We start from the raw sequence: 17678 nt of genomic DNA, 5'->3' as shown, positions 1-17678 counted from the left end.
GTACCAGTAATCATCAAGATTATCTTCACACCTTTAAATATTCATACCACGGCCATTTGCTAACAAAACAATTTAAAGATAATTCATGCTTGAATATAAATTAAAATCAAAAGTATTTTTGAAAATTTTTAATACTATTCATCAATATTATTTTTTTTTAAAAAAATCAAAGTATTTATGTTAAATACTTTTATTATTATTATTATTTAAATTTTATTAAAACTCCGAAAGGAAGCCTATTTATTTTAAGAGTTTCTTTATAGTTGAAATGTTAGAGGCGTTTGCGTAGCCAAAACTAAAAACCAGTTCTTGATTACCTGATATGTTGAACATAACAAACCGTCATCTCCTTCCTCCATTCAATTCCTGCTCCTCTTCCAAATAATCAAGAATCTTCAAGATTTTATAGCCATGGCTACCGCCGCCGCCCTCCTCCTCCTCCTGACGCTAACCTTAACCCACCCCGCCGCCGCCGCATTGGCGCCGTCACATCCACCATCTGCAAATCCCAATCCCAATCCCCATACCTATACCAACACCAAACCCACCTTCCTATCCTCCATCCTCTCCCGCCTCGGCTTCCACGGCCTCGCCGCCGCCGCCGCCGACGCAAACCTCTCCACCGCCGTGCAAATCACCATCTTCGCCCCGACGGACTCCTCCCTCCTCACGTGCCCCACGTGCTCCCGCCCGGTCCTCCTCCAGGAGCACTCCCTCCCGGGGATCTACCCCCTCCACTTCCTGCGCACGTTAGCCTTCGGCACCAAGATCGAGTCTTTCGCCCACAACCGCTGCCTCACCGTCACCACCTCCAACGCGCCGGCGGCGGCGGCGGCGAGAAAGGTGTTCATCAATGGCATCCAGATCACCAAACCAGACCTCTTCAACAATGGCCGCCTCGTCGTCCACGCCGTCCAGGGATTCGTCTCCCACCTCTCCCCCCATTCTTGCAACATCGAGCTCATGACCTCCCTCTCCTTCTCCCCCCGGCCGCCGCCCACGGCGGCGTTCTCCGTCCGCCGCCTCATGCTAAAAGACGCCATGACGCGCCTCCGCATCAGCGGCTACAGTATAGTCGCCTTAGTCATGCGCGTCAAGTATTCCGACCTCGCCGATCTCGACTGCTTGACGCTCTTCGCCGTCGACGACGAGTCCATCTTCCTCGACGGCGCCGGCGGCCGCGCCTACCTTTCCGATATGGGCTTCCATATCGTCCCCAACAAGCTTCTCAAGTCCACCGACTTGATTGCCCTCCGCAAATTCACACTGCTGCCTACGCTCAACCCCGGCCGGAATCTGGTCATCACCACCGCCGGCGCCGGCGGCCCTGTGTCGCCCCTGAGGATCAATTATGTGAAGGTGAATCGATTCGATATAGTGCACAACAGCAGGATCATCGTCCATGGAATGTCCAGGCCTTTCCACGACATTGGACATGTACTCAAGTGAAGAACATCCATCGATCGATCTATAGTATTTTGAATCGAAAGTTTTGATCCATACTTTAACACTCTGTTCCAAAGATCTCTTGATTTTCTTCATTAGATTGATGAGTTTTTGAAGATCTATGCTGCTTTTTGTTTCTTATAATCTGCTCTTCATCAAAATCATCAAAGCTAGTCAAGCTTAAACACAATTGAAATGCAAAAATAATTGCAAGTTTGCAACCAAACCATTCCATTTTAAATCAAAAGGTGCATTAGTATACCTGAATACCGAATTTGCGCAGCACATGCTTTTCTTCATCGTTGTAGGCCTGGTTTTCGTCTGCTTTTGAACTTGAGTAGCTCTTTTATGGTATCATCATCAAACATGAATATAATCCACGTTCTGTTTCCTTGTCTTTTGCTTCCTGGACCGCTGCCTGTCTCACATGATGGAGCTCTCCTTTTTACTATCTTCCTCAGAGGTGTCTTCATTCGACTCCTTGATCAGGCTGTCTCTTTGAGAAACGGAGTTTGATCTCTTCCTTCCTCTCAGAGTATTCCTCATTGGACGTAATTTCACTACTGGAAACAGACTTTGATCTCTTACTTTTCTGGCTTCTCCTTTTCCTATGTTCCTTCCCAAAATCTGCATCACTTGATGATTTGCAAGTTGCAACAGAGTCTCCTGTTCTTATGCTTGTAGCCAGAATTTATAGCCTTTCTCGATTTAGAATCCTCAGATTCTGGCTTGGACTCACCATCTGTGGAGCTTTCTGTCCTCAATTTCTGCTTCTGTTTTTTCACAGTATCCTCCAATATCCTCTTCCAATCTCCACCTGCTTTTCCACCGACAGGAGGAATGCATTTCCGAACACAAATTTTGAGCAATTTTTCGCAGTTTCAGACGCTTTAACTAACCTGCGGTATTCTTCGTAGAGTAAACCTTTTATGTTCCAACTCTTCATCAGATTTAGGCTCGGAATATCGCCATTTTCTATTATCTCGATCAACATAATTCCCAGTTTCTTCGCGGCTAGATTATACATATGTACCTGTTGCATCCGTTGCGCGCGAGACAACCACAGCTCCACCACGGCAGGAGCCGGACTGAGGTACGGCTTCTGCTGCAACCGCCGCCTCTCCAATTAACGATGCAAACCGTCATTACCACCGCCATCGTCGGTGCCGCATCGCCGGGAAAATTTCCGGTGAAAGATAATCTACCCATTCGCATACCTGAAGGCCCCAACGAAAAAGCAACTAGATAGAAGGCTTAGAGAACGTAGGCACCTATTTATATGGTTTAATCCTCCAGCAACTTTTTAAATCCTTTTGCATCTTATTTTGTTAAGTAATATCGTTACTGGGCTATCAATTGGGCCCACGGCCCATATATACGGCCCATTAAGGCCCATAGCTATGAGTCCGTCCAGACAAAAACCCTAGCGTTAAAAGCCTCGTCTTCTTCGAAATCTGTAGACGCCGCGCGAGCAGAGAGCATCGCTGACATTCGGTTCAGAGGACTTGCAGCGTGAAGCAGCGGCGAGCGGCGTGAATCTGCTAAAAGTACGTGTTCTTACTCGTTTTGCTGCTAATTTTGTATCTACTGTAATGGAGGAACATGAATTGCGAATGCGACTGCGACTGCTTTGAGTTGAGATTTAATTGATTAGGCGGTTCTGTTTTCTTGTTTTCACAGGAAAAATGGCGGATAAGGCAGTGACAATCAGAACAAGGAAGTTCATGACAAATCGACTCCTCTCGAGGAAACAATTTGTACGCTTTCTAGTACTTGATACTTGTTTTTGTAGCGATATGCTTAAAGTGCAAATCCGTTTTGGCGAGTTGCAACCTTATTGTGATCGGATTGCGTTTGTAGGTCATTGATGTGCTGCATCCTGGAAGAGCTAATGTTTCTAAGGTTTGCCCTTCTACATTACCCTATTTGGTGTCTTTTGTTCTTTCATACTCAGATTTTGGTGAATATCGCCATAAATAAGAACACTTGAACGGATATGAAATAGCTGTTAGATTTATTCCAAGGATTGATCAAGTTCGATAATGATTTAAGCTTTTCAAGTGAACACTTTATTTGAAATGAATTGACATGGTTTTGTGGATCTGTTTATTGCAACTTACAAGTGGTTTGCAGCAGAATTTAACTTGTTGAGAAGTAATTTGTAGAAGCTAAGTCTTCCCCCGTTTTTTCTGCTACATGAAGGCCGAGTTGAAGGAGAAATTGGGAAGGATGTATGAGGTCAAGGATCCAAATTCCATATTTGTGTTCAAGTTTCGAACCCACTTTGGAGGAGGCAAATCTACTGGGTTTGGCTTGATATACGACTCTGTTGAAAGTGCAAAGAAATTTGAGCCCAAATACAGGCTTATCAGGGTAAATTGTTTTATTCATTCTGTTTTTTTCATGTGTTACGATCGGTGAAAGCTCATTTTTATTTCGTTTTACTATGGTAATCATATTTCTATTTCATATGTGTTACGATCGTTGAAAGCTCATTTTTATTTCGTTTTACTTCTTTAATATGCTTTTCCATGAGGATTGATTGAGGTTATGCATTCGTTTCACAATTATTTTGTTCATTGAACACTATGCCGTGGGAACACCTAATACATTTTCATCTCATTTGTTTTTACTTAGCAGTATGATTTCTTCAAAGTATTTTCCAGTGTTGTCCAATGAATTTTTCATTGTATTTTGAAATAATCATCCATTGTATGAAATGTCAGTTTCATTCAAATACACGCCAGAACATTTATCATATTCTCTTTACATGTCTGATGATGGATCTTGGGTTCTGGCAAACAGAATGGTCTAGCTACCAAGGTTGAAAAGTCGAGGAAACAGATGAAAGAAAGGAAGAATAGGGCAAAGAAAATCCGCGGTGTCAAGAAGGTATGATGTCTTTTCTTTGATACGAATTTTGGATCCTAATTGGAATCTCCTCGTAATCACTAACACAATGCAATGATATCAAATAACATAATGATATTTGATCATTTGTTGAAGTTCTGGTTTAACTTTTGAATGTATACAATTAAAAGTGCCCTTTTTTAATCGAGCCCTAATCATTGTTTCTTCAAAATTTTGCAGACAAAGGCTGGAGATGCTGCCAAGGGAGGCAAGAAGAAATGAGCCTATCTGGTTATGCTGTGTTTGTTTTATGAACTTACCTTGGATTTTGCTTACGGGTCGCGACTTTTCAATGCTTTAGGTTAAATTTTTGCTTCAGGACAATGTTGAAAGTGGAACAATTTTGTCATGAAATCGTTTCTTGTTTTTATATTTATGGTTTCCCAATTATGGAGTAAATTTTTCATCAAGTTTTATTATTAAGGAAAATCTTTAGCCCTATACTGTTTAGTAATCTTTAGTCAAGTTTTAATTTACAGTAACTTTTTTCCCAAAAAATTGTTGAAAACTGTATCATATAACTTCTAAAAAATTTTAATTATTTAGAGAGATTTTTTTTTTTTTATATACTTATGCATATGAATTTTACTAGTATATAAAGCATTTTGAGCTATATGTACTGAAAAATTAGTTCCTCTGGCCATTATAAAGGAAGTAAGCATAATTTTGATGGATATAGGGAATGTGTTTAGCCTTAACATGATTAATTATATAGATTTTAGTTTCTATTAAGTTATATTAATTTGTGTTTATTCGAATTTTGATTTTGCTAATTAATTCGTAGTTTTGTTTATGATTTAAAAAAATCTGGATTGTACAAATTCACAACACAAACCATGTAACAAGAATGATTTAAAACATATCTCGATTTGATTCCTGTGTGTTGTTTCTTGTTTTTAACTTGTAAAAATTCATGGTAACGAAATCGATTACTGCTGTAAATAAAATCATATTGTTACTAAATCCTGTGTTTTTCTTGTTTTTATTATTCCATGCTCGGCCAAATTTATTTTGTTTTTTCAGTAACAAAATATTTATTTTTTCTATTTTTTTTATCCAAACAAGTAAAAATTTATATTTTTATCTATTTTTTTAAAAAATTTTGTGCCCGATCAAGTTACCCATTATATGTTTCAATCAAGTTATTTCAAACACGCTCATTTTTAATATTTTGGTCTTTTACGTGCAAAGAAATTACTAGCTCTGTATTTCTGTGTATCTCAATAAACAGACTCATGCAAACAAATTTGACCTAAACTGGGGTCTGTTTACCTGTGGAGTTTTTAATCTAATTTTACTATTTCAATTTTTTTTTAACTTAAAAATATTAAATCAAATATTTATTATTTATTTATTATATTATATTAAAATTTTATTTTACATTCAAAATATTATATCAAATCATATTTATATCACATCAAATAAGTATTTCAATTCAAAATTTTACAAACACACTACTTTGAACAAGATTCTATCAAGTACATGAATGAAATTATCAAATGTAGAGAATAGTACCTGGCCGTATATATAAATAAGCTGTTGTAAGAACATTATCTTTCTCCGTAACAAAATATTTATTTTTTTATTTTTGTCTCAGTTTTATAACAAAAGTAAATCTTTGTTCACTTAAGTAATCGTTTTATTTACTTAACATTACAAATACTCTTTCAATATTATATAAATATTATTACATTTATATTATTTTTACTTTATTTTTACTATATATTAATATATAATACTATCATATATACACAGCGGATGTACGTGGGGCAAGGAGGGCTCCAAAAAGATGAGTAATAACAAAATCAAATTAGCTAGCAAAAATTGAAACAAAGTTGATCACAAGCACATGCAAAGAGTCACAGAATCTTCAACAGTGTGTATGACTCAATTTTAGTACAAAGAGTGGTTAAAAAAACAAGTCCAGGATTCCCTGATTTTGTCTGCTCTTTCTCCCCCTACATGATGTTTTCAATTATTATTATTATTATTATTATTATCATCAATTTACTACAATCTATTCATAGGCTTGCTTACATCTTAATCCAAGTGTTTGTCTTTACTTGAAGATTCTTCCACTCCCACCAATCAAGAACGTACACACATAAATGACACCTTGCTTTTTCAGTAATAATCTATACCCAATAGCCCACTAAAATATCCTACACCATATTTGGTTTGTCTTCTTCTAATCAGCCAAAAAAGATTATCTATCTCAAACTAAGGTGGCCCCATAAATGGCTACCTTCAACCTCATCCTGATTGTAAGAAAATGTCAAGAAAAAGTATGTTCATATGGGGATAGGGTAAATGGTTATCAGTCCCACCTATTTTGTTTTCATTGAAAGGACACTGAAATGCTTTTCAGTAATGATTTTTTACATCAAATTGTGCTGTCAACATGTTTTCATTTTATTGTTTTCAAGATCAACCAAGAAGCAATACCAATACCTGATTTCTAGCAAATGCACAGAAAAAGAAAGGAGATTTTAGAGGATATCTAAATATATTTATATTTAATCAAATAATTGTTTCTATTCAAAATTTGAAATTCAAACTCCCAAAAAAACAAACTCATAGAAAACAAAAAGGGATCCCAAAACATGAGAAAATCCAGAGCTTCCATGGAAGCCCAACACCATTGATGGTGTTGGGAGCCCCAACAAGTTTCTTGAATGGAAGCTTTCAGCTATTTAAGAGACTTTAATCAGATAATCATACCAATGCATGCAAATGAATCTTTAGCATTCAATTCAGAATCTTACTCTTTAAATGCTTGTTAGCAGATATGCAGAATTAATAATGATTTGCAGTTCATCACTGAATGTGTATATATATATATGTGTGTGTGTGTGTGTGTGTAGGCCATAGTTTTACTGTTTTTTTTTTTTCATGTCAGGGATTCCTTTGAATGCAGTTGCCAGATCAGAGATGGATGAAAAACAAGAAAAACAGTCTGATTGCTTTTCATGGATGCCAGAATGATTTTGCAGGGGAAAAGGTAATTTCAAAGACACATTTATCTTCTGAAATGTCTATGGAGTTTATAGTAAGCAAAATAAAGCATGGAGCATAAATCAGGTAAAATTCATCTTCAGTACGGATAGCATTTGGTTCCCCACACATTTTGCCCTAATTTTAGCAAAAATTACTGGAAATCATCGATGAGGACGACGGAAAGCAGTAATAGTACTTAGATTGCGTTTATTTACCGGATTACCGCGAAATCTTCCGTTCGCCGTCGCGGATTGGTGTTTTCCGGTGAGATGCGGTCATGAGACTGACGAGGAGGTCGGCGAAAGCTCCGATGATGAATTTGTGCGCGCTCTTAGGGTTTATCGACAAATAGCACATTAGCAACTGATGCAGATCGTCCCAATCCTCACGCACGTCGTGGATCCGCCGCGCCTCCACCATTTCCTCCATGGATCGGCGGAAGTCGAGGTATGGATCGGGAGAGTAGGTAGGGACGGCGACGCTGCCGCTAGAGACGACGGCGGCGTCGTTTTCGGCGTGGTGGTTGAGCGAGCTGGTGGAGGTTGAGGCGGAGGAGGAATCGATTATAGAGTTGGATCGGCCGGGGGAGGCGAAGAAGAAACGCCGGGAAGCGAAGGCGGTGGCCAAGTCCGGCGCGGCGGAGGCGGAGGCGGAGGCGGTTTCGTCGTCGTCGGAATCGTAGACGTTGTGGTTGGTGGTGGTCTGGTAGAGGCAGTTGAAGTTGTTGACGTGGGTGGAGAATGGACGGCTGAGATTTGCCTGAGACGACGGCGGAGATTTGATCTTGGTGAAGCAGAAACTCAGGTTTCTAGCCATGGCATGGAATGAATTCTGTGAGCTGAGCTGAATCTTCCCTGTCTGTCTTTGAATTTATTTATATGAAAAAATAAATAAATAAAAGAAATAGGGTTGGTATTTATTCAATTATTTTATTTTGCTATATTTAATTTTTAAATGTTCTTTTTTTTATTTTTTATTGTGTTAAAATAAGTACTTCCTTAATATGTGAGTATTATGCATACACCAAAATTTAGGTAAAATATAATTAAAAATATATATTAATAAAAATAATTATTATATATTAAAAATAATTATAGAGTGATAACTAAATAATTTAACTAGGATTTAAAAATTTTAAAATATAATTAAATTATATAATTATATTTTAAAAGACAATAGAAAACTTTCAAAAATAAAAATATATTGTTATTTTTCATATATATTTAAAAAATAATGAATAAAATACAGTAGTACATTTTAGTAACTCTTTTAAAATTTTAAATAATTAGCAATAAAAATCTAAAGTTTATTTTATTGTGATTTAAATAGGATGTTAACTCCAATTTTTGCTTCATAATATTTTAATTTTATATTTTATAAATTAAATAATATATTTTTATCAATAATTATGTGTAAATTGAATAATAATAATATTTTTATTTGAAAATTAAAAAAAATGCACCCTCGAAATTTTATAAGCATTAAAAAAAGAATACAACGATATACTCCCTCCGTCCCGAAACTAAATATCCATTTGATTTTTGCAAATAATTTTAGAAATATTAGTATTATATTGGGATATAGTAAAAATAAAATAGAAATAACTAAAATAATCTTATTAGTAGTATATGTTATATAAAGGCAATGACATTTGTATAATATATTGTAAATTGTAAGGGTATTTGTAATATTAGGTAGATAATACAATTACTTATTAAAAAAAATAAGGGACTAACTAAAATGAAAAAATGGATACTGAAAAGTATAAATTTTGATTTAAAAAGTAATTTAATTATATTCAATTTGAGTACAGCACAGAAAAAAAATATATATTAATTGGGCATTAAAATTAGACCCAAAATATTTGGGCCGACCCGGTCCGATACTCTTGAAAATCTGGATCGTGCAAACCTGTGCAAATCATTTACATTATCTATTAAATAAATTTTAAATTTAAATATTTTTAAAATATATTACTTCATCCGTCCCACCTAAAAGTTTCATATTCTCATTCTGGTTAGTCCCATATAATTAATTTTTTTTTTAAAAAAAATATTATATATTTTAATTATATTTAAAATTTTATAATTTATAATTTTCGTAATCATAATTAAAATACTTAATTATTTTAATTTTAATCTATAATTATTTATATTACATTATAATTATTTTTTCTAATACACTTTTTAATTACTTATCAATTATAATCTACCTAAATGTATAAACTGGAGACTATTATATAGTGACGAAAAGAAGTATAAATATATAATAAAAATTAAAAGTAAAATATATATTTAATGTTTAAAGTTTTAATAAAAAAATAAAAAATTATTTTTTTATCATAATTGTATTTATTTAAATTAATACTATAATTATTTATTAATAAAAATTATCCAAAATATATCTAAAATAAAAATATTTAAAAATTGTGATTACTCTATTCAGCTTGAAACCGGTCCCGGACTTTGATATACAAGCCCGGGTTAAAGCTGGGCCGAGCCTACCAATACAAATTGAATACGGGTTATGTCAAACTAACCCAAAATTATTCTCTAATTTAAATTGAATATTTGTAACAACAACAATAATAATAATAATAATAATAAGAATAATAATAATAATAATAATAATAAAACCCCGTTTGCATAATTTATATGTATATATATGTGATTTTTAAAAAAATTATAAATTTGACGATTTAAAAAAAAATAATAATCTATATTGTCACACTTTCAAACGGTTTTTTAGAATTTTGTAATAAATTAAAATAGAAAAAAGATAATTTTAAGTTGGACAAACAAAAATGGCTTATAATATTACTATAATACTATTTGTATAAAAAATTGTACAAATATAACGATATTCTTAATATTAAGTATAATTACTTAAAAAATAAATGTAACCTTTAGTGGCAAACGGATGAAATATATATTTTCTACAAAAATATAATTTTTTTTCATAAAAAATTTAGCGTTTAATTCTAAATATTATTTTTTATGTTATAAATACAATTATTTAAATTTCACCCAAAAAAAAATGCAAATTACTTATAATTTAAAAGTTGTTTTGAAAATTGCTCCCATATGATTTAAAAATTGCACAAGACTTGCTCACACTTTAAAAATATGACATAAAGTTTTTTAAAAATTACACAAGTCTTCTTTGTATTCTTTTAAAATATTATATGAAATCTCTACAAAAATAATATTCTCTCCGTCCACTTAGAAGATTGACATTTACTTTTGGTGGAATATTTAAGAAATAATAGTATTTTAATTATAGTGAGTAGTTAAAAGTACTGTAATGACATTTTTGCTATTATTTTTTTTTTGTGTAAAAGTAATGATGTAATGTAAAGTAAGTGTATTTGTGGAAAAAAGTAGGGTATTTAATAAAATATTAACTTTGTAATTGGACGTCCCAAAATAGAAATATATACACATTATAAGTGGACGGAGAAAATAAAATTTATGCAATATTTCGAAAACACAAAATAGTCCGTACTATTTTTACATAATAAACAAAAAAAATGCAGAAATTTGAAATCACAAATAGATGATAAATAATTTTATCAACAGCAGAAAAGAAGATCAAACTAGGTTTATTTATTTAGTAAAAATAGTTTGAAAAAATATATTTTTATATAAAATATAAAAAGATATATAAATGTGACGTAATATATATATTTAAAATATATATATATTATTAAAAAACACACCCGGAAATACTAAACAAACATACCTAATACATGTGGGACCCATGGAGTATATTAAATAAAATAGGTAGCCCACAAATCGTGCTTTACAGTTCAAAAGAAAAATCGTTTATAATGTCACCCTTTATTAAAGTCGCAAACATTTTCCCAATTCGTGAAAATTCAATTATTGTGCATTTGGACCAAATCAATAATTCCATCCGACAAGAGAAATATTTTTTTTATTTAATAATAGCAACAACAGCAATAATAATAATAATAATAATAATAATAATAATAATTATTTTTGGTCTCAATATAATTAAAATTCATAAATTTTTGTTTCAATATAAAAATTTTATCGATTTTGACCCAAATATAACCAAAATTCATCATATTTTAGCCCAATATAATTTTTTTTATATCAATTTTAGTCCAAATATAATTAAAATTCATCATTTTTTATCACAATATAATCGAACTTTATCTTTTTTTTGTCCCAATATAATCAAACATTATTTTTTTGGTCTCATACCGTCAACAAACCGACGAAAAATATTGACGTAAAAAGAAATCAAACCTTATATTTATATTTGAAGAAATTGGACAAGCTTGCAGCATTTTTCGTCGGCTTGTTGACGGTGGAAAAAAAAAAAAGTTTGATTATTTTATGACAAAAAATGATGAGTTTTGATTATATTGAGCCTAAAATTGATAAAAATTTATATTGGGACAAAAATGATAAGTTTTGGTTATATTGAGACCAAAATTGATAAAATTTTTATATTTGAACTAAAATTGATGAATTTTGGTTATATCGAGACCAAAAATAATTTTTTCCCTAATAATAATAAAAAAAAATAATCATTCCGTTCAATTTTTATTGTCCTAAAATATATTTACACATTTTTTAAAGTGATTGTCTTTTTGTTATGATTTGACAAATTTGCCCTTAATTGTATGGTAAATATTAAAAGTAATAAATGAATGAAAGGGTAAAAATATAAAATTTATATTTTAAAAAGAAAATATAATAATAGTTATTGGACTTTCCGAACCGAAAAGTAGGACATTAGTTTAGCGAAGGAACGTTGGAGTAAAAATTGTAAGGAACAGCTTTAATATTAAAGAGGGTCAGTACATTTATTTAAGGCATTATTTGGCTTAACTTTCGGCACAGTTCATCAAAACATTTGGCCAATAAATTCTCATATGCATATAATGGTTGTGTTTGCTTGTAGATATTTCGTCCGAATTTTTACTATTTATAAATATTTTAAAATATCAAATTAAATATTTATTTTTTAATATTATATTAAATTTAATTTTATATTCTAATATATCATATAAATAATCGTTCCAATTAAAAGTTAAATCACTAAAAAATTAAGTCCTATTTCAAGACCTGCAATCAAACACACCCTATACTATTGTGGTTCTCTTTAAATATGATTTTTCGAAGCTTTCCACTTTTGAAAATTTTGGAATTACAAATTTTTTATTTATAGTTTTGAATCTGATTTTACTATTTATATAGGCATTTTTTCCTAATTTAAATTATCATTTTTATTATTTTTTTGTCTGATTTAAAAATATTTATTTTTTATGTTACTAAAAATAATTATATATTTAATACAAAAATATATTTAATGTTTATTTAAGTTACAAACAAAGCATAGATATAATTACTTTATAGAGTAAAATGACAATAACAAAAATATCAAAATTTCTTATAGAACTTCATAAATAAAAAATAATAAAATAAAATAAAATATCATTACTTCAAAATATATTTTAAAAAATAAATATATACTTTGAATTATAAAGAATAGAGTATATTTTATCGGTAAGGATCTATTGATTTATGATTTTAGCATCTATGCAAATCAGTTTAAAAGTCAATTATATTAATTATATTATTAAAATAATACTCCCTCCGTCCTAAACAAGGTTCAACATTTATTTTTGGCATGAATTTTTAGGTGTGCAGTATTAGGTATGATAATTTAGAAATTATGTGAGGTGATGGAGAGAAAAATATATATTTTATTTTTTTATTTGGATGATACGAGAGGATAAAGTGTGAGATAGAAATTAAGTATAATTAATTATTTTCTATTTTGGAAATGTTGCAGGGTGTTTGGGACATACCAAAAAGAAAATGTTGCACGATGTTTGGGACGGAAGAAGTACTTTTCGCTCCCTTAACTATCATTTTTCCACTTTGATTCGTCTAATAAAAAACTATTATTATTATTATTTTAATAACGGTACTATTTATCTAATATTATAAATATATTCTCAATTTATAATATATTACATGAATATTATTATATATATATCATACAATATTAATAAAGTTAGTTTAGTATTTTTACTTTTATTTCCACTAAATTCCAATATAATACTAATATTTCTAAAACTCATTGAAAAAAACAAAAGGATAGAAATATATGAGATGAAAGAAATATTCCCTCCGTCCCATAACTAGATATCCATTTGTTTTTTGCACGTTGTTTTAGAAATACTAGTATTATATTGGAATGTAGTAGGAATAAAGTAAAAATGACTAAAATAATATTATTAGTATGTGTGATATAAAGGTAATGACATTTGTGTAATATATGGTAAGTTGTAAAGATATTTGTAATGTTAGGTAGATAATACAGTCACTAAAAAAGGAAAATAGATACTTTGTTATGAGACATGCTAAAATAAAAAAATAGATACTTTGTTATGGAACGGAGAGAGTATACAATTTTATGATTATGCACACCTAATATAAAAAATATTTCAATCCAAGAACAAAGTGAGGACACCCTCCAAACTCTTATAAATTAAGTGGTGTGACATCTCATTTGAAGGTCACGATCAAGATTCCATTATAATAGATGTGTACTTTCAAGATTATGTCAAATTTCTCATAGTTTCATAAATTTCGCGTCTAACCACCTCGATTGTCATTTTTTTAACGGTGTTTGATCTGCACGTTTTCAAATTACGATTGAATTTCATAATCTTAATTTATAGACCTTTTGAAATTACAAATATATTGTTCTTCTTATTTAGTCTCATGGACAATAAATATACTTAGAAATCGTTGCTTTCCTCTCATTCTAAGAATTTTTAGTGTCTTTGAGGCTAAATATAAAAAGAATGAATATATTCATAATTTCAAACGTTTAGAAATAGAGATTTTGAAATTCATTTGCAGTTTGGACGTGTGCAGATCCAACAACGTTAAATAAAGATGGTCGAGAATGTTAGACGCAGAGTTTATAAAACTACGAGAAAGTTTGATACAATTAAATTTAACACAATTTTGCGAAACTAATTATATATTTTTGTAACAATTTAAAAAAAATAAAATCGTGAAAACACAATAATGAAGAAGAAACTACTTATCCTTCGTACCTGATCAATCCTAATCCCTCTCCTTCCTCTTTTAATTTCTTTAATTATTTAGATATTAAAATAATATTTAATTAGGAAAAAAAAAAAAACGTAAGAATGTAAGTAAATATTGAAAAATTTGATTAAAGAACTATATCATATTTTCTCTGCACTTCTGTCTTGACTCTACGCTTTTTCCAAGAACAATCGGGTCGACAGGTCGATCGACTGGACGGGTCTTTATCGGGTCGGATTTGAGAAATCCGGACCCCATAATAGTGGAGTATGTCGGATCTTGCAGTCCCCGACTTACTACACCCACCCATCGAGGGGCCGTTTGGTAATTTCGTTCACTGAAGACCACTGGCCCTCGCCGTGCCTGTCGCCCAGATTTAAATACAACTGTGAGTCATTTCAGATCCGTGCAGCGTTCATTTCGTTCGAAGGAGAAAAAACTTGAGCTCACGTTAACTGTAGATTTGATCTGAATCGGCGTTCGATTTTCCGAGGCGTGTTGGAAGAATCGAGAGCTGATTAATGCATCTAGGCGTAGAGCTTGTGTAGATGCAAATCTAAAGTTGTTATAATATATATAATTTGGAAGAGAAGATAAACTCGGGCGTAAAATCGGATTTCAGTCTCAGGATCAGGTTACTAGTTTCTTTTGTTTGTTGAATCCGTTTTTGCTCGATTGTGTGTGGTTTTGACTGTTTTATTTATTTATGTTTCTGTAGATCTAGTTTTCGATTGATTTTGGTGATGTTTGTTTGTTTGTTTTTTTAATTAATGTTAGTTTGTGTTGAATGCGTGTAGATCTGAAGAAACTGAAGGGTGACGGTGTGTTTGTTGTGCCTAAGTGCGGATTCGTTTATGGTCGATTTTCCGTGGGGTTAACTGAACTAGATAGCTATCTTTTCAGTTTTTGGTGGTTGTGGAGGAGATCTAGAGGTTTGAATGTTTAAGATCCGTAGGTTTGAGAGTTTTCTTATATGGTGAATCGGTGTTTGGTTTGTTTCTACTGTAACTTAGATTAGTGTATAGAGGAGAGGTGGGAAAGGACTTAGTTGGATTTATCCTGTAAAGCTTGGGATGGAGACTCTAGTTGCTGTGAATCACCATCGGAATCAGCATCAGTATTATGGTAGAAACCGAAACCATGGTGCGTCCAAATTTGGATCGTTTGGCTCACCATCAGCAAGCTTTCGGGCAATTAATTGCAGGACATTTCAATCTGGAGAAGGATTGCTCCCAACGCCATTCTATGATCTGTCCAGCAAAGTTCCCGCTTCTGATAAACCCTTTTCAGCCTCTCTCTCTCCCAAAACCCCGACCCCTTCAAATGATTATCCTGAGAAACCCTCAGCAAAGAGAATTGTGAAAAGCCGATCGGTTCCAGTACCGATCAAGTGCAAGCTCAAAAGCAAGCAAAGGGACTTGTATTTTTCAGAGCTTTGGGCTGGACCTGCGTACTCAAACTCACCTCCCCCTAGTTCTTTGCCCATTCCTAAATTTTCAGTCCGTCCTACAAGAAGTGCTTCACTTGACTTGCCTAATATAGCATCTGAGTTTGATCTGCATCCTATTGCAAGATCAGCACCTGCATCCCCCAGAAGGGAGCGTAGTCCTTCTCCTATTGATCTGTTTGGTGCTGATGTTGATGTGGCTACTCCAATTGATCTGTTTGGTGTTGATGTTGATGTGGCTAATCCAATTGATCTGTTTGATGGTATTAATGATGCGACTAAGACACTTCGTCGCATCCTTAATCTTGATATCTCTGATGACTGAGGGAGGTGTTGGTAGTGGTTGGTTCCTGTATATAGGAAATTAGAGTGTTCTCTTGGGTTTAGTAGTGGACTGTATATATAATAAAGATCAGGTGTTGGGATGGTTATAGAGCTTGCTTGGCATAAAGTAGTGGTGGGGAGGTGGTACGATAGGGTTTGTTTGTAGATTGTGCCCAAAAGATCTGGAACTTGAGTTTCTTGTTCAGTTGGGAATGTAATCAATGTGGTTCAGAGTGCTCGGAGTTGGGTTCTGCCGTGAATGGGAGGGTAGGTCAATCAATTGGCATGGCAGGGGACAGTTATGGATAGAATTGTGCCTTGTTTCCAAGTTGACAAAAAATGCTAGGTTGGGTGTCGGTTAGTTCTCCAAAGTGCATTTACTTCTCAAGATTTAACATCGTTTATTTCCCTTTTCCTTCTCTGTTGTTTTTCCTTCACAACTTGTATATGTTGTAGAATCCTAACTTAGGTATCAGTAGGACTTCATCTTTCCTTGTTTTCCAATATAGTATCATAGCTTGTTAGTTTCGATTAGCTCTCTTGACCCTGTAGCCCAATACATCTGTAGGGGTTCAATGAGTCTTTTCTTTTCCTCTTTCCTGCTCAGTTCTGCCTGAATTGGCTCTTCACTCGTCGTAGGTTTAGCCTCCTAATTGCTGTGTTTTTCTTTTGAATTAGTAATGCTTCTTAGTCCGGTTCTTCCCTTTGCCATATTTCCTGGTTTTTGATAAAGGAAAATGGTGGGGAATTAGAGATAGACGATCCTGTTTCTTTTGGTTAGTTTCACTCTACTGGGTTTCGACCTACAACCTCTATGTGTTCTCTTAACTGGAGGTGCCTAGTTGAAGTATAAATTGAGCTTTAGCGTCACAGCTCAATCGATTCCAAAGTCTCTACAGTAAGCTTATACTGCCTACCCATTTAAAAAGAGTTGATTGCACCTCCCACTTCTTGTTATTCGGTTCCATTTGACGTTGGTTATATTGACGACGACCTTATCCAAGTGTTCCAGGTATTCTGCATTGGATCTCAACTCTATTCTTACATATCCGTAAATTTTGGTCGTAACTTGTGTTATATATTTCTTGTTTTGCCAGTTCTTGTATGGATGGGTACCTGATGGCAAATCCGTTCGAGAGACTGTCAGCACCCCCATTCCATATGTGATGTGCCTTAGTTTGCTTTTGCAATCTCGACTCTTACGATTCTAAAACTAGAAGCTATATGATGATTCTAGGGTTCGATGTTGCTATGTGTGTTTAAGACTTTTGGCTTGATTCTGTCTATATGTGGCGCATGAACACATGTTTTTTTTTTTTTCTTTATCACATTTTAGCAATGTTACAGCTCACATATAAGTAGCTGCTTTCTGTTTGATAATTCTGCTGTTTCTCGGTAGTTAATTATGCACAGTGGATGATCTGCTACTTTGATTATTTTATTTATTTAGT

General features: G+C 33.0%; 4 protein-coding genes across 4 annotated transcripts; 3 read left to right on the top strand and 1 right to left on the bottom strand.

The window, feature by feature from the left end:
• The first annotated feature begins 345 nt into the window (after positions 1–345).
• Positions 346–1591, top strand: LOC127242980 (fasciclin-like arabinogalactan protein 21). Its single transcript, XM_051262789.1, has one exon. It carries the CDS (start codon positions 412–414, stop codon positions 1447–1449), a length of 1038 nt encoding a protein of 345 aa, XP_051118746.1. The 5' UTR covers positions 346–411; the 3' UTR covers positions 1450–1591.
• A 1265-nt stretch (positions 1592–2856) lies between these two features.
• Positions 2857–4766, top strand: LOC127242982 (40S ribosomal protein S24-1-like). The gene is made up of 6 exons (XM_051262791.1): positions 2857–2993; positions 3127–3203; positions 3307–3348; positions 3649–3819; positions 4252–4338; positions 4537–4766. The coding sequence occupies exons 2-6, from the start codon at positions 3132–3134 to the stop codon at positions 4576–4578; spliced, it is 414 nt and encodes a 137-aa protein (XP_051118748.1). The 5' UTR covers positions 2857–2993; positions 3127–3131; the 3' UTR covers positions 4579–4766.
• Positions 4767–7207: 2441 nt separating this feature from the next.
• On the bottom strand, positions 7208–8256 carry LOC127242981 (transcription repressor OFP16-like). The gene has a single exon (XM_051262790.1). The coding sequence runs from the start codon at positions 8167–8169 to the stop codon at positions 7573–7575; it is 597 nt and encodes a 198-aa protein (XP_051118747.1). The 5' UTR covers positions 8170–8256; the 3' UTR covers positions 7208–7572.
• Positions 8257–14848: 6592 nt separating this feature from the next.
• Positions 14849–17668, top strand: LOC127242898 (uncharacterized). The gene is made up of 3 exons (XM_051262620.1): positions 14849–15090; positions 15254–17239; positions 17325–17668. The coding sequence occupies exon 2, from the start codon at positions 15530–15532 to the stop codon at positions 16226–16228; it is 699 nt and encodes a 232-aa protein (XP_051118577.1). The 5' UTR covers positions 14849–15090; positions 15254–15529; the 3' UTR covers positions 16229–17239; positions 17325–17668.
• Positions 17669–17678: the final 10 nt, after the last annotated feature.

Source organism: Andrographis paniculata, unplaced genomic scaffold (assembly GCF_009805555.1).
Source record: "Andrographis paniculata isolate CXL003 unplaced genomic scaffold, ASM980555v1 Contig89END, whole genome shotgun sequence".
NCBI lineage: Eukaryota > Viridiplantae > Streptophyta > Magnoliopsida > Lamiales > Acanthaceae > Andrographis > Andrographis paniculata.
Note: the sequence above shows the minus strand (reverse complement) of the source record. Positions and strands in the feature narration are given on the sequence as shown.

Bases quoted from the DNA above. Each gene is read 5' to 3' on its own strand.
- LOC127242980 (XM_051262789.1), top strand. From the start codon at position 412: ATGGCTACCGCCGCCGCCCTCCTCCTCCTCCTGACGCTAACCTTAACC.
- LOC127242982 (XM_051262791.1), top strand. From the start codon at position 3,132: ATGGCGGATAAGGCAGTGACAATCAGAACAAGGAAGTTCATGACAAAT. The intron at 3,204-3,306 runs GTACGCTTTCTA...TTGCGTTTGTAG, and splicing joins TCCTCTCGAGGAAACAATTT to GTCATTGATGTGCTGCATCC. The intron at 3,820-4,251 runs GTAAATTGTTTT...TCTGGCAAACAG, and splicing joins CCAAATACAGGCTTATCAGG to AATGGTCTAGCTACCAAGGT.
- LOC127242981 (XM_051262790.1), bottom strand. From the start codon at position 8,169: ATGGCTAGAAACCTGAGTTTCTGCTTCACCAAGATCAAATCTCCGCCG.
- LOC127242898 (XM_051262620.1), top strand. From the start codon at position 15,530: ATGGAGACTCTAGTTGCTGTGAATCACCATCGGAATCAGCATCAGTAT.